This window comes from Grus americana, chromosome 21, assembly GCF_028858705.1.
Source record: "Grus americana isolate bGruAme1 chromosome 21, bGruAme1.mat, whole genome shotgun sequence".
Classification (NCBI taxonomy): Eukaryota; Metazoa; Chordata; class Aves; order Gruiformes; family Gruidae; genus Grus; species Grus americana.
In genome coordinates, this window is record NC_072872.1 from 8,701,357 (window position 1) to 8,716,989 (window position 15,633).

A 15,633-nucleotide genomic window follows, 5' to 3' on the forward strand; every position below is an offset into this window, starting at 1 on the left:
CTCGTAGCCAGGAGCAGCTTCGAAGAATCAGTCCCGAAATTCATACAAAACCTTCTTTTATTGCAGCGACTGAACAGAAACCATCCAAAGGAGCTCGTCTTTTCAAGAGAGACGCTTTTCTTTCAATACACTAGCTATAGGAATAATTTAGCTTCTTACTGACAGCACCCCTGGAAAGAGAGAAAACGTATCAGGCTCTGATGAAACACCTCTTAAAATAACCAAAGCGTTTCCCGACACGTTCGCTTGTCCTCTTTGTGCTCTATTGTCTTTAAACGAGCACAGAGGAATAAAGGCACGAACTTCCAGCTGAAGGAAATCTGGTGGCGGCGGCGGCTGGTGCCAACCTCTCTCATTCGGAGTCGGGGACGGAGGCGGCCGCTCGCCAGGGAAGATCCGCGCTCGCTCGACATTTTTCCTGGCGAACAGATGTGCGGGGTCAGGAGTGGAAACTCCTGCGGTTCTGTTGCTCGGGAGCGGGATGCGGCGGGCACGGCTCTCCCGGGCAGCCTGCGCCTGCTCGCACGGCCGGCTGGTGGAGCCCGCTGCAGCCCGGGGCCGGGCCCGCTCCCCCGGGGCTCCCCGCAGCGCCGGTACCCGCAACCTGTGGCCGGGCTGCCCCGGCCGGCGGCGGGGGGGGTGCGAGGGCGCCCCGGGACTTTCCAAGCACGGATTAAAAATGCCCCCCCCCCCCCCCCCGCCCCGGCGGTCTTTAGGAAACTGCCTTCAGCCGTGCTGGGGGGGCCGGCTCCTCAGGGGACCCCCCAGCCCCGGGGCGCTGACCTGCTAAACGCGCGCCTAACTAGGCGGGCACGCAGGCTGGAGCAGGTGCGTGCAAACCGGGCAGAGCGAAGCGTCCGCCTTCCCCCGGAGCCGCAAGCGAGGCGGAGTTCGCCCGGTTCAGGGAGAAGGAGCGTTTCGGCGGCCCGCCGCGCAGGCGGGGGGGGAGGAGGTGTGCTGGCCAAACGCGGCGTCCTGGGGAGGGCACGGCCGTTTCCCGGAGGGTCTCTCCCCCGCGGCCCCCCTCGCCCGCCGCCTCCGCTGGGGCTCCGGCGCCCGACGGGGCCGCACACAGCCCCGGCCCCGCCGGTGGGTCCGTCCCCGCCCCGCCGCGGCCGCGGAGCGGAGGGGCCGCGCTCCGCCCCCGCCTCCTCCCCGCGCAACTTCCCCGAGCCGCGGCCCCCCGCCCCCGCCCCGCGGGTGCGCGCACAGACGCGGGCGCGCCGAGCCGAGCGGAGCCGAGCCGAGCCGAGCCGCACCGCGCCCGCAGGGGCCCCGGCCGCCCCGCGCCTCCCCCGCCGCGCATGGGGCGCGCAACCTCCGCGGGCGCGCAGCTGCCCCGCCGGCGTTGAGGGACCAGGACAGCCGGAGCGCCGACCTCCGCCGGCCCCCGGGCATGCCCGCCCCGCTGGGCGCCGCCTGCCCCGCCGCTGAGCGCTGCCGCGGGCGCGGGGCGGCGCGCCCGGATGGAGAGCTGAGGCGGTGAGCCCCGCCGGGCCGGGCCGGGCGGGCCGGGAGACGTGACGATGTGGATGCGACGGCTCCCGGGAAGCAGGTAGGGCCGGGGCGCGGCCGCCCCGCGGAGCGAACGCCGGCTGCGCTTCTCGTCGTGCCCCCCCCCCCCCCCCCCCCCCCCCCCCCCCCGCGCCCGGCCGCACTCGCGGAGCGGCTGGCGGAGTTAAAGGATGAACTTGGCGGTGCGGGGTGCAGCCCGGCGGCTTCCAGCGCCCGGGGAGGCGCGGCCGGTGCCCGTTCGGGCGGGATGGCGGGAGCCCCGCCGTGCCTCTCCCGCAGCCCCTTCGGCCGCCCTGCCCGGGGAAACCCGCGGTCTGGGGTCCCTTTGCTGTTCCCTGCACGCCGCCGGGAAGGGGTCCCCCCCCCTCTGTCGCCGCCCCGCCGGGAGCCTCTCGGGGGGCCGGGGCCGGGGCATGTGGGGCGGGCGGGCGGGCGGATGGACGCGTTTGGGAGATTAATCGAGAATTGCAAAGCGGAGGAGACGGCGGCAAAGTGTTATGTAACACATTTTCATTACCGCTGCGAAGTCATCTGAGCCGAAATCTTGTTATTTCCATGGCACTGTGTTCGGAGAACACTAGTTACCGGCCCCTGACGCCGCAGGAATGCCCGGCTGCCTGGGCTTTCGAGCCGCTCTCGGTGGAATTCATTTGGAGCAGCAGCGTGTTAAGCAAGATCGCAAGGAAAACCACGCTGCTGTGCCGTCCGTGCTCTGCTCCTCTCCCCTCCAACCCGATGTTGTGTTTAAAAACTCCCGGGTTTGGGCCGGCGAGTGGTTCGTGTGGGGCAGGGGTCGGAGGCTGCCGCCTGCCCAAGCCCCTCTGCGGAGCGCGAGAGCGGTTCAGGTGCGACGTCGCGTTCTCCGGCTGCGTCGAGGGTCTGGCTGCCGCAGAGGGGTCCCGAGCGGGTGACCCCGCTCCCGCAGCTCACACCGGGCCCTGCTGACGCTCCCCGGGGAGCGGGACTGGTCGCCCCAGACGGCTGCGGGGTGAGCGGACGGCCGCGGCCCTGCCCCGCGCTCCGGCAGAACATGGCTGCCGCTTTGGGGGCGCGGGAGGGAGGCGGGCAGGGCCCCCCGAATGCCGCGGGTGGTGCGAAAGGCCTTTGTCCGTCGCCCTTCGGAGCCGCTGGAGGCTTTGTCTGAGCTTTGGATGGAGTCCTGGAGGGTGAAACTTGAACAGGGGTTTTGTCTGCGCCAGGAGCTGGGGGAGGCCCTCGGCTTTTGTGTTACACTCGCGTGTGCCGTGCACCACATCCCAGGTGCACGTGGCAAGCCAGCAGCCCGATGGCCCCGGGCCTCGTCCCCTGCCCCAGCCCGTGCACCCTGCGGGCCCGCTGCCGCCAGAGACCTCCGTCCGTCCGTCCGTCTGCCGAGGCTGCTGCGCGGTGGGAAGGACAGAGTCTCCGAGGAGTCTGCGGCGGTGTAGTGACCTTAGGAATTACTCCTAGGGAAAGCACCCGAGGGGTTTCTGGGGGTGCCTCGCCTTTGGATTGATTCTGGGGCAGACGAAAAGCCCGGTGGAGCCGGAGGGCTGTTTCCCGAGGCTGGAGCCAGCAGAAGACTGTAATCTTGGAAACAGAGGACGCCCTCTGCTTTTTTTATTTTTGTGAAGAGTTTAGCAATGAAAACAGGAGCCTTCCGGTCGCTTCCCTCCTCGATTCGCCGTGCGAATTTCTTAGCTGTGTATCCTGGATCCTCTCCTCAGCGCCAGGCTGTCCTCTGTACCACCTCTTCAGCTTCCAGTCCCTCCGTGTTTTATTTTTAATAAGAGATAACTTTACTGCTAACCTTGCCTGCTGCTCTCGCTTCTCTCTAACTCTAATTGCTTCTGGCTTTATTTCTGACATTTCCCATGTCGTTTCCCCTCATTTTCTTGAAGACTGCTAGAAAAATAGCTCCGAGAGAAGCAGGAGACCTTTCCAGTGCCCGTTTCACCCTGCGCAGCCTCTGCCTGGAGCCGCTGCCTGGCGCGGGGAGACGGTACCGTATTGCTCCTTTCAAGTCGGATTCCTTTCGCCCCGGGCGGCGGCAGCTGCCTGACCTTGCGGGCCAGCCTTGCTCTTAAGCCGAGGAGGGCGAGACCTGCAAATCGCTCGGCGTGGCTCTGCCCCTGCTTCGGTGCAGGGGAGCTTGCTGCTGCCCCGGTTCCGAGCGCTGCAGGGAGCCAGCCTGGGTGTGCAGCTTTCCCCCTCGTGCCCCTGCGCGTTCCCGGGGATGCTCCAGGTCCTCTCGCCCTTGGCAGCGGGGCAGGTGCCGGCGTGGGTGCCGCAGGGCGAAGGTCTGTTATTTGGGGGGGGGAGGGCAGCTCCTCTGTCGCCTCCTGAGTGTGCACCGACGTACGCGTGCGTGCCTACGGCTGCGTCGGTGCTGCGCGCCTGTGAGGGCACGACGGCTTTCTGCAGCGTGCCGTCTGCCTGGCTTCTAGCTCTGGCTGAGGACTTCCTTTCCGTAGCTTACAAATAGAATATTTTAAACAATATGCCACGATTTTTACAGCATTTAGCTCTGGAATGATTTGCAGCACGAGTAAAACCAGTGTTTGCGATTTCTTCCCGATTGCATAAAACAACTCATTAAAAACATACAGCCCTGCGCATTGGCGCTGAGGAAACTTTATGGGCCCTGTAGCGACTGCCAAAGCAAACATTTTCCATGAATTTCACTCATCAAGTTCACGCTGTCAAATGTAGATTCAGCCGCTTGTCAAAGATGCAAGCCTTGCAGTCTGGGAAGTAATGAGAGCAGTAAGCAGTGGGAGTTAATGGCCTCCACTGAGGAGTCCTTACTCATCCCGCATCCACGCAGGGGCTGAGCTGGCTGCTCCTGGGTGAATTGATTGCCACAGAAATTCATCTAGTGTCACCGGCTATGATACTTAACAGCCACAATAATGCTTGAATAAACTGCGCTTTTATGCAGCGGTTCGTACCTCCTAACTGGCAGCAATTTCACAGATGAGGCAAAGGGAGCGGCACTGGTCTTTAGCAGCCTCTTCCCCATGGCATGAATAATTGTTGTAATAACGCCGGAGCCGGGGCCGCCGCGTTGCCTTTGTGGCGTCTCCGGCGGGGTGACGGATGGGAGCTGCCGCGGTCGCGGAGCTGCCGCTCGCCCGGGATGCTCGGGGGGCTGCCCCACGTCACCGGCCGTCCTGCCTGCCTTCGGCATGCGGGGCACGGGACATGCGAGCCGCCGGCACGTCTGCTCCAGGCGTCGGGGCACCGCGCCTCGGGTTTGCTTTACATAACGGTCATCTGCTGAAAAGGAGGAGTTGCTGGGTTTCCTTCAAAGCCTAGTCTGCAAAGGGCACCCACGGCGAGGTAGCGACCAGCCCAACAACCTTCTTCCTACCTCTCCTCACCCGCGTCCGATCCGCGAGATCTCCCAGCACGGCTTATTTACATTTGTATCTATATGTACGCGTACAAAGCGGCGGTGAGCACCGAGGGCGGCTTCGCACAACAGCTCCGTAGGGTGTGAATAATCCATATGACTTCTGACAGGTCTGAGGTTCATTATGAAAATGTATGCACGTTTAAGCCTTTAAATATAGCTAATAGGAGAAGGATGGGGAGGAAAGATTACGGGAATCAATATGCTGAGCCGGAGGAGCGGGAGCTGCTCCGCTCCGGGCTGCGGTATCTGTTATTCTCGTTAAGGGCTGGGGATGACGAAGTGGGTTACAGCAATTCAGGCCCCACAGAGTTTGGGTTTGAGACCAAAACTCTTCTAGCGGGATAAGTCCTGGGAGCCAAGTGTGTTGGGTGGGATCAGTGGGGAGGGTGGAGCGGCCTCGGCGGCACTTTCACCTCCTTGTTGGAAACAAAGGGCTTTTTCCTTCCTTCCTTCCTTCCTTCCTTCCTTCCTTCCTTCCTTCCTTCCTTCCGGGGCTCCTGAAGCTGCCCCTTGGGCCCGGCTTCTCCTCGGGTACACGGTTTTTATCAGACTGAACTTTTTCACTGGAACAATGTCAAACTCTGGACCTGACCTGCCTCCTTAAAAATGGAATTCGAGTTGATATGAATATTTCCTGTGGCTCTTCTTACTGGGACCTGCACCTACAGACTTTGATAGCTTACATAATTTCCTGTGATGGAGATGCACTTCATCTAATTTCACTTTGAAATGCATTGATTAAATCAGAACTGCTGGGAGATTTAAACCGAGTCTCTGTGGCCTGAACTTAACTGTGGGAGGTTTACCTACCCTTCATCCTTCAACATTAATTTGGTTTTATGAGGATTCCTCGTGAAATGAGGTTTTGTCTGCCGCTGAATTGCTCCTGCTTTCTGGGTTTATCAATTCCTTTCCCAGCGGCTCTGCGAGGAGAAGCTGTGCTAAAGCTAAAGCCGCCTTTCAGCGCGGCGTTGGATGCCTTTGCCCGGAGCCACGGGGGGGACGCGGCAGGACCGATGGGCATTTCTGGCGAGGCGGCATCTCTCTCCGGTGCTCCTGGCGTGGGTTCCCCGGGCGCCCGCACCGCTCGTGGTGTGGGCAGCAGGGCTGGGACGCAGCGGCGAAGCTCTCAGCCGGTGCCGCTGGGCACGATGCTCACGGAGCAAGATGGAGACTTGCAGCGATAACCCCAAGTGCAGGAGGATGCGGCGCTTCTCCAGCGTGTCCTCTCCTCGGTGCCGAGTGATTCAGCCTTTCTGGTACCAAGCAACAGCGATGAAAGGGAAAGAAATGCGGCTTGGCTGGAGATGGATGAGCAGTTGTGTGGAAATAAGCAGGGACGGGGTCAGCGAGCGCCGAGGGCCCCGGGGTAGGAGGCCGAAGCCCCCGCCGGGGACTCGCCCGAGGCCCTTCCCGGCAGAGCAGCGGGGCGTACGTCCCCAGCGAAGCCTTTGAGCCTGGCTCTGCTTTTCTGTCCGAGACCACTGACCGCCTTTGGGCCAGCGCCCCACCAAAATTCAGCAGCAGAGGCTTCCCCAGCCCTCCGCCTTTGCTGGCTGTTGGGGAGAGATTAAATGGACTGCAAAAAAAAAATATATGTAAAAAAAATGAAGCTCATCATTCATAAAGTGTTCATTTTCGACTCTGATCTGCACAGTGTCTCATTGTGACTTGGAAATGATGTGTAGGCAGGAGATGTGCTTTAACACGCGATGATTTCTGTTGAAATTTGCTCTGAAGGTCTTTCTCAGCAGCTCTGCTTTTCTGGAAGCGTTGTTGCATCCCCAGCAGCGCTGTGTCCGTTCTGTCGGTGGCTGCTGGTGCGTCCCCGTGAGCGATGCTGCCAGTGCGCTTCAGCAGCCCCCGGCTCGCCCGATCCTGCACGGTGCTGTGGGGAGCAAAAGCCGTGCCCCGGCCGGAGCGGGTACTGAAAGCAGCTCGTTGGTTCCTGATGAAGAAGATGGCTGGCAGCGAGGAGAGGCAGAGCCTCGGCTGCGAATCTGCTCTTTGCCCCGGGCGAAGCTCTCCGTGGGACGAGGTTTGGCCGTTGCGACGTGGCGAGGTGGGAGCGGCGAAGCTTTCCTCTGCCCGGCTGGGGGGCGAGCGCTGCAAACGCCGCTGGCTTCCAGATAAAGGCTGAGTAAAAGCTGCTTCAAAACCAGCACGCAGGCTGGGAGCGCTGACCTGCTTCCTGCGAGAGAAATACAAGTCTGGACCCTTGAGGTGGAAAAGCCGGAGCTTGCCGGAGTGCGCGTGCCCTAACGGCACAAGGGGGGGTGATTGCGTGCCCGGGACACCGGCGGAGCGGCACGCACCGTGCGAGGGACTGCGCTGTTCCGTGCAGGAAAGCGGTTTGGCAGAGTTGAGCTACAACCTCGTGGGATCGGTTGCTCCCATCCGTAAGGGGCTTTGGCCGTGCCTCCCTTCTGCAGCGTCCCGGGATGTTGAGGAGCATCTCCCTGTCGTTCCCGCTCCGGCCGTGGGCTGGGGCCCTATAAATAGGAAATGTGGCTGCGTAACGCTGGTTAGTAACTGCGTAAAGCTTTTGTGGCTCGGTGTGGGAGGGCTGAGGGCTCGTTGCTCAGCAGACAGCATTTGAGGCTCCGTTAAGAGCAAACGGCGCTAATTGATGTTGCCACTTGACTGGATGTCATTCAGGTTGGAGACGTGGCAAGGTCGGGGGGAGCCCGGGTTTCCCCCCCCCCCGGGATTTGCCTGCCTGGCGAGCCGAGCCCGCCGCACGCGCGGGTTCCTCGGGGACGCGTTCCTCTAATTGCCGGAGTCCCGTGCGTGACCCCGGCCCTGCTCCCGCTGCCTGCGATAGCATCTCTGCCTCCGTCTGCAGGACTCGAGTAATGAAGCGTCAGTTAATTGACATGGATTAGGACATCCACTTAAGTACCCACCGAAACGTGGGTGATTAATGCCAGGAGCTGAGGCCACGTGGCCACGCGTCCCACCGGGAGCGCGGTCGGGCTCTGTCTCTCCTCGGCAGAAGCCGAAGCTCGGCTGAGCCCGCGGCGGCTGGGCGTTACGCGTGGAAAGCGTTGCCATGTCAGGTGCTGGCAAGCGCTAGGTTCGAGGGAGCTCCCGAGGAGAATAAACTCCTTTTCTACAAGTAGCTGCCTTTCCTGGGTTTTCTTATTAAGTTTTCTCTGGGAAGGATGAGGATGAGTTACTCATCTTCGTGTTTCCTGGCTTCCTAAGAGCCTCTCCGCTCCTTTAGCATCCTCCGACGTGAAATATTCAGGACTTACTCTGGGTTCCCATCAAAGTGACATATTCTCTGGCAAAATCAATTTTGCTAATTTTGATGGATGAGGATGGGAACGTTTCTTGTGGGCAGCTCCCTGGGGATGTTCTGCTCAGGCGTCCGGTGGGAAGGGACAGGATTCCATGTTCTTCCCTTTTGTCCCGCTGCTGGTGCGTGGGCCCGGCACGGCGGGTGTTTGCCGAGATACCGCGGGAGATGCAATAAATTGTGGAGGTTTGCGAAAAGCGGCTAGGGATGCGGGAGGTCTGCTATCGCCACCGATCTGCCTGGCAGAGACCTCCGTCTCTCCTTTGGAGATAACGCTCTGAAAAGTTTAATCGCTCCCGCAAAGGGGATTTTTTTTTTTTTTTTTTTTGTAATGAGATGCAAAGCACAGCGATATCTGACTCACTGGCAATTAGGCTCGGGAGGGTGTGGGCCCACAAACAGCGCAGTGTTTTCTAGGCGCTCGCGGTGCCGCTGGTGACTCATGTTCACCTTGATCCCGCAGGATTTCGCTCCCGCGGCTGCCGGAGCGGGAGAGCCCGCGAGCTGCCCGGATGCTGTACGCGTGATGAGGTGGCCGTGCAGGGAGAGCTGCTCTTCTTCGTGGGAAAGAAATTGTTTTGTGCTAAAAGGGGATTTAAACCTCTGTATGAAAGGATCAAGAGTCTTCGCCCCGGATTTCGTTCTCACTGCCGTTGCTTTCTGTTTTGGTTTGGCCTTTTCTCCATCTTTTTGGGCCGTTCTCTTTTCCCACGAAGCGTGTCAAGCTGCGAGCCTTCTCCAGCGGCGGGACGTCCCGGCGCCTGGCTCGGGAGCAGGACCGTGGGGGCCGGCAGCTCCCCGGCACCGTGCCGGAGCCTCGACCAGGCGATGCGATGCCCGCGCTGGGCTCCCCTCCCTCACACCTTTGCTTTCTCCAGGCTTTCCTATTGATGTTTCACGCCTTCAGAGAGTGCTCTGCTGCTTCTATTTTTTTTTTTTATTGTATTTCTTGCTCCATAAAAGCCACCTGTCTATCTGTCTGCTTTTAGAGGCTTTATTTCTCTAACCTCCTCCCTTCCTGTAGGAGTTACTGAACCTTTAGAAATTCTTTACGCTTTCCCCGTGTTCGTTCCCTTGTACGGCTGCTGAGGGTTCAGGGTGGGCTGCGCGTCCCTGGGCTGCCGGGGACGTCCCGGGAGAAAGCCGGGTTTGCATTTCGGTGGCTCCGGCACGAATCGAGAGCAGCTCTTCTGGGAGACCACAGCACCGGAGTTAGACCCGAGTCGGTGGGATTTCCCACACGGACATCCAGCCCTCGCTGCGGGAAGGGCCGGCTGGGCCCCGTGCCGGTCGTCCGGGTGTTTCCAGCGGGGTCAATGCTTGTCTTCGTCCCGGGAAAGTGGAGCTCCTTGGGAGATCGTCGTGAAAATCCCATTAGAATGGGTATTTTCCGCAGTGGTAGCATTTCCCATTGATGGGGATATTGTGGTAGACTCCCAGCGTGCGGCTCCTGTGAAGCCTTATTGTGTTACAACAATGCAACGGACCTATTTTAATTATTTTGTTTTAAAGCTCATTAAGCTGCTACTTTATACGTACTGAGCTAAGTTATCTTATTTTTTTAGATCAAAGCGTTTCCTGCGTACGTTGTAATGACACGCTTGAGCACGTTAATTTAGAAAATGAGATAAGCGCTCGGTTTATTTACCAGCGAAGGGGTGGTGGTAAAGGGCGGCGTAAGCAGTAGCTTGTACCGTGGTCTTCCTCGCTGTAGGTCCCTCCAGAGCCAGAGGGCTGGCTGGAAATAGCCGCTATCTCTTGAAATCACCGTGCCTTCGTGGATACAGGCTTCAGAGGAGGAAAACCCGTGGTAAGGCTCCTGCTCCAGCCCGGGATCAGGCAGGATTACGGCGATCCTGGCGTTCGGCCGCTCGGTTCCCGGGGGGAGAGCCCCGCTCCTGCCGTCCCGTCCCGCAGCGCTCGGGCTTTGCATCCCGCTCGTACGCCCCGACACGGTCGTTTCGTCAGAGGAGGAGGCCCGATCGTCCCACAGAGACCCGGCTTTGCCCACGGATCAGCGGTACCGGGGGTAGACGTGTGGCAAAGGAAGAAAATTCACGAGCAAAGCAGGGAAACAAGCAACTCCTTCATTTATGGCTACGGGGGGAGCATCTTCCTCCGTCAGGCTGTATCCGCATCGGGGAGCTGTTAAACCGAACCGCTGTCCTTATTTATTGCGTACAGCGTCAGGGATGATCTCTAAGCTCCCGGGTTTAGTGCCGTCCTACGTACGTGGCAGTCCCTGCCCTCCAGCAGACCGCTTTTTACGTGTGTTTGGGACAAGGGGGAGATGTTCTCTGCTCTCGTGGTGGTGATGGGAGAGGTCTCGCACGCCCGGACATCTCCCGGGTAGGTGTTAGCAAGTAAAGACTGGGCAGCGATTTTGTGGTGCACTGAGGTGGTGGGACGTACGAGGAGGTTTAGATAGAAGCTAAAATATGGGGAAAAAACCCCTGATCGCCTTAGGTTTATGGGTTTTTTTTTAATATTGCCAAGAATGGAGCTCGAGGCTGTGACGCTTGGACAAGATTTTTGGTGGATTTGGAAATCTGAGAGAAACTTCCCGGCAAGTTGTGTCTGAACCGAAGCTCTTGCTGCTGCCTGATCCCCGGTGCAGAATTCGGGGAGGGGGGGGACACGAGCGAAATAAGTCGGCGACAGGTGCAGGTTTGGGCTGGAAAGCCAGCGCTCACAAACCCCCTTTATCCGGCGGGACAAAAGCCGAGTGTTGTTTCCGACGGTTTGATGAAACGCCCCACTGTCCGGCGCTGCCACGCTAAATGCACGCAGTGTTTGCCGGCTGGGTTGGCCGGGCGCTGGCGGCGTGCGGAGCGGCGGCGGGGGAAGCGGCGGCCGCGGCGGCATGCACGGCGGAGGGGACGCTCCAGCGGTACCGGGGCTGCAGGGGCTGAGCCTGCCGCTGAGCCGTGTCCCCCGGGAAGTGCTCGGGGCGGTTTGTCACCCGGCCGGGGCGGGAGGCAGCATGACCGCCGTCCCCTGCCTGCAGCGGGCAGGCAGGCAGTGCAGGCAGCGTGAGGCAGCTTGCCCGGGCCCTGCCTGGCGACGTCTGGCAGATGAAACCGCAGCCCGCTGGGTCTTGCCGGGGGAGCTAGACCGCGCGCGGGGCTCCTTCTGCCGGAGCAGCGGCGGGTGAATCACCCAGCTCCGGTTTTGCACAGAGATTTGCTGAAGACGTTTCTCTGTCTGAAGGCGCGTGCCGACTCCTGGGCTTCCCGCCCCTGGCGCTTTTCAAATCCTATCTGAAGCGATCCCGCAGGACCGTGGAAAGCACGCGCTACGGCAGACGCGCGTCCCTTTTAGAGCAGGTCGATCTTGGACGACATTCGCCCGCTTGCTGCATTAGCTGGGCTCTGGCGCTCATCCTCAGGCCGGCTGCCGTCACCGAGCACCCCTTAGTCCCGTCGGCGTCCGTTTAAATGTTTAAAAATGTGAAATGAACTTAAACCCCAGACTTGAAGTTTGGCTCAGCTTTGGCAGTGACCAGGCACGCGGCCGCCGCGGAGCAAAGCTGCTTTTGCCTTTGCAGCAATGCCATGTGCGCCCATTCTCTCTTTTTTTCTCTTTCCCACGTTGCTCTGCAAGACCGTGCCGCTTCTCCCGGCGTGGGCGTGGGATGCGCCGGTGGGGTCCCGCACCGGCCCCGGGCTGCTGCGCTCGGGGCTTTGCCCTTTCTGCCTCCAGCGAAGGACGGGACCCGCAGGCGAGAGCAGCCGTGGCCGCGGCACTGCTGAGCCAGATCTGCTCTCTGACAGCCTTGGCAGGGTCTGCGCCTACCGCATCAGCACATTGGCGGTACCGCTGGGTATTAATTATGCCTTCCGCACTCGCGGCTATTCAAATGTTAAAATTGTTTATTTGCAGCTGGGTGAGCTCAAGACAGAGGCAGAAAAGCCCCATGCGAGCAGCTCCCCTCCGCCGCCCTCCTGCCCCGCTCTCCTCCGTGGGATGCGTCTCCCCGAGCGCAGGCAGGGACGGATCCGGCCGCCTCAGTCTCGGCATTTCTGCCCCGGGCAGGACCCGCTGCTTCCCAGCCCCAGCCGACCTCTTTCCGCCCCGTTTTCCGGGGACGTGGGCGCCGTCTGCCTGGCCGCGGGAGCGTGGTGGTGAGGATTCAGCCCATTTCACCCTCCGCTGGCTTCCCTCCCTGATAAATCCCATCCCCTCCGCTGCGGGAAGCGGTGTCGGTTTAATTACTTGTGGGGAGAAGGGGGAGAGCGGAGGAACTTCGGACTTGTTTTAAATATCTCTTTTATTAGTAGGTAATCCTGAAGCTCAGTTCTGTAATATAGATAGGTAGTGATGTGGCACATTTAATTTACCTAGGTGCTACTGTGTGTCAGCTTTTGTGCCTTAATTCCCAGTCCCGGCTTTAAAGAGCTTGGCAGCCATATTTTCTCAAATTTATAATTATCCTGGAAGAAGCCGTGGCTGCGGACAGCACAGTGAATAGTAACTTCCCAGTTCCCGCTGGGTTTGGGTTCAGAGCGACTTTTCCCGGAGCAAAACATCGCTTAGGAGGTCCCAGGGGAGCGGGGCGGGGTGCGGTGGGTGCTGTGCTGGGTGCCCTGCCGGGGTGGTCCACGGGGTCTCCTGCCCATCAACGGCATAAGGGACCCTCGCGTGGGAACGTGCTGCTTCCTTCCTCCCAGCCCAGGCGAGGGTCCGGTTCCGGTGGGAGGGAAACGGTGATGCTCCATTTCCATGGCGATGGCTGCTAGTGTCACAACAAAGGACAGTGGCTGCACTGCAGGGACGGGAGCACGCGAAAGCGGGGCTGGAGAGGAGAGCAGCTGCGGCAGGAGCCGGGTCCGCAGTCCCCACCTCGGCGAGGACAGGCGATTGCGGGCCAAGTATCTGCCACCGCCGCCGAAACTTTCCCCTCTTCCTCTTGCTCCGGCGTGGAAGTCACCCGCCGAGATGCAGCGGCCTCGTTCTTTCTCCAGCCAGCGAGTTCCTGCACATACTCTCACAGCGTGTCGTGCTCCGAACGCCTTTGTAGGACACGCAGCCGTGCTGCCAGGGATGCTTTTCCTGGAGCGTGGCACCCGCTTTCCTGCCGTGTCTTGCCTGGGACAAGCGGACGTCACCCCGTCCCTCCGGCCACGGCTCCCGCTCGTGCTCCGGGCGCTCGCCGGAATATTCTGTCTCTGTCTCGCTCGGTGTTTGAGATATGAAACGCTCAGAGTCCATAAATCATCCCAACAAGGACATAACCTTGATTCCCTGTGCAATACCAATAGATTACCTAACAGGAGGCGTGAAATGGAAGAATGGCTCCATTTGTATAATTCCGCATTAAAAATCAGCCTATTCTGCATTTAATGCTGCCTGTGACGCGGCTCCACGGTCAGGGGAGGAAGGGGCCGGTGCTGGAGAGCAAACAAGTACCTTATGAAAGGGACGCCCATGGGCACCTCTCGCTGGCGCTGCCCTGGGAGTCACGCTGGCCGGAGCCTTTTCAGGCTCGGGGGAGCTGGGTTATTTGCAAGCGGCTTGCAGGCTGCTGACGGTTTGTGTTTCGCAGTTTGAGAGCCGCTCAGTGGCCGTGATCCCGGATAATTGCTCGCACGGATTACCAAACTTGGGGATTTCTGGGGGCACAGCGGTCGCCTGGTTTTGCAGTCGCTGGATTAACCTGCGTCCTGCCCGCTGGCATCGTGTTCCCGTGGCTGCTCTGTGGATAGAAATGCGAAATAACGCGCGTGGAGGGTGGCAGAAGAGGGGCTGTACTCCGTGTGTCCTGACTGCTGTCTGTGCGCTGTTTTCCCCATGGATTTCTGCCCCGCTTCATGCGGTACTGCTCTGCCACTGCACGCAGCCCCATCGTTTCCGAAGCGCTAAGCAACCCTCGGTGCTCCTTATTGACTTGGAAATGTGGCGTAGGTGATGCAAGCAGCGCCCTGCGCCTGCGTGGCCCGTGCACGTGCTTCGGAGTTGCTGCGATTATCTGAGTAGTTTCCTTGAAATCTGCTCCCGTACTGCTAGCGAAGCGCAGGTAGATATTTGTAGGAGCTTCCCTTACCGTGTGCGAATACGGACACCTCTCCAGCCATGAAGCCGTGGGAGCGGATTCATGGTTTGTGGGAGCAAAGGCTTCAGATGAGGAGGGCGAAGAAGGGATTTCATCTTCTCAGAGATCTCTGCTGCTCTGTTCTTTTCTTGAACTGATATTTCAGAGTTTTGTAGAATTTTGTTCTTGAGTTTGAGAAGTATTTTGGGATAACGCTCCCGTTCACCTCCAAGATGGGAAAAGAAATAACGTGAAACCGAAACCGAGCAGTGAAGGTTCCTCCTGCCTCTGCTTCGCGGCGGGTGATGTGCAGGTCGTGCCGTTGGAGGAGGGTTTGTGCCCTTTGATGTCTCAGCAAAGCTCAAACGTCCTCCCAGGCTCCAAGCAGCGGTGACTTTCTGCTCGCGCCTCCCGAGAGGCGAGCGATGCTCTTCTGCCTGTTTTGGGGATGGGGAGGCAGAGGCACGGGGACTCCCCGGGGGCGGCGTGTCGGGAGCAGCGGGCTTTTGTGGGACAGCCCCGGTTTTTTTGGGGCACGCACAAGGTGGCAGGACCTCCGGGCGGGACGTGTCCCTGCTCCCTGGGCTGCCCCTGGGACACGTCCCTCTCGCCCCAGCTTTGGCAGGGTGCTCCAGTGGGGCCAGGGGAGCAGGAGGGGTGGCAGGGGGAGGGAAGGGTGGTCCTGTGGCCGAGCTCAGGGTCCCTGGCTGCCGCCGGCCCCGCCACGCGCTGCCGCATCCCCGCCGCCGCGCCGAGCACATCGGCTGCGTTGCCTAGACAACGGCAACTCCTACACGCTGCTATTTATTCTGAAGGACACTTGCTCTTATCTGTTGTTGCAAAGCCCTCAAAAGATTGCATGCCACGCAAAATTCCTCCGAGGTAACCGGACTCGCTGCTCCCGTCCCAAAAGCTGCCTCCTGGGGACGTGCCAGCCAGCGGGGTGGCCAGGAGGATGGGTGCTCCTTGGCTGACAGGTCCTTGGCTGGCATCACTCGAGGGGAGGGATGCAGGCGGGAGGGTGACCCATGCCGTCCTTGGGGCAGGATGGGTGCTGCCCCATACGAGCCCTGGGTGTCCCCCCCATCGCCAGAGGCTCTGACCTGGGGAGCGATGCCCGGAGCGAGGGACACCCCCGCCTCTGGGTGTCACCCGGCGCTGCCAGGCCGTGCTTGGGCATTCCTGGCGTGTGGGCGTGAAGCCGGGGGTCGCGCGTTGCCTTTTCCCCGCGGGTCTGCCCGAGGCTGCGGGGGAGCAAGGCAGCGATGCTCGGGCAGGTCCCGCGCAGGAGCAAACCCCCGTGAGCGCCAGGCTGCCGTCACTGCAGCTCGAGCGTGTCACGAGCAAGCGGGAGGAAACGGGAAGAGGGGAAAAATTCTGTTTTTCCTG

The 15,633-nt window shown here is 60.4% G+C and overlaps 1 protein-coding gene across 2 annotated transcripts in view; it reads left to right on the forward strand.

Annotated features, from left to right (window-relative positions):
* The first annotated feature begins 1,225 nt into the window (after positions 1-1,225).
* AJAP1 (adherens junctions associated protein 1) overlaps positions 1,226-15,633 on the forward strand; it is a 145,654-nt gene continuing 131,246 nt past the window's right edge. For both annotated transcript variants that reach the window (XM_054849790.1, XM_054849789.1), the window contains exon 1: positions 1,226-1,555. In XM_054849790.1, coding sequence (XP_054705765.1) covers positions 1,527-1,555 — 29 coding nt within the window. In that variant the 5' untranslated portion in view covers positions 1,226-1,526. The remainder of the gene's footprint in view (positions 1,556-15,633) is intronic.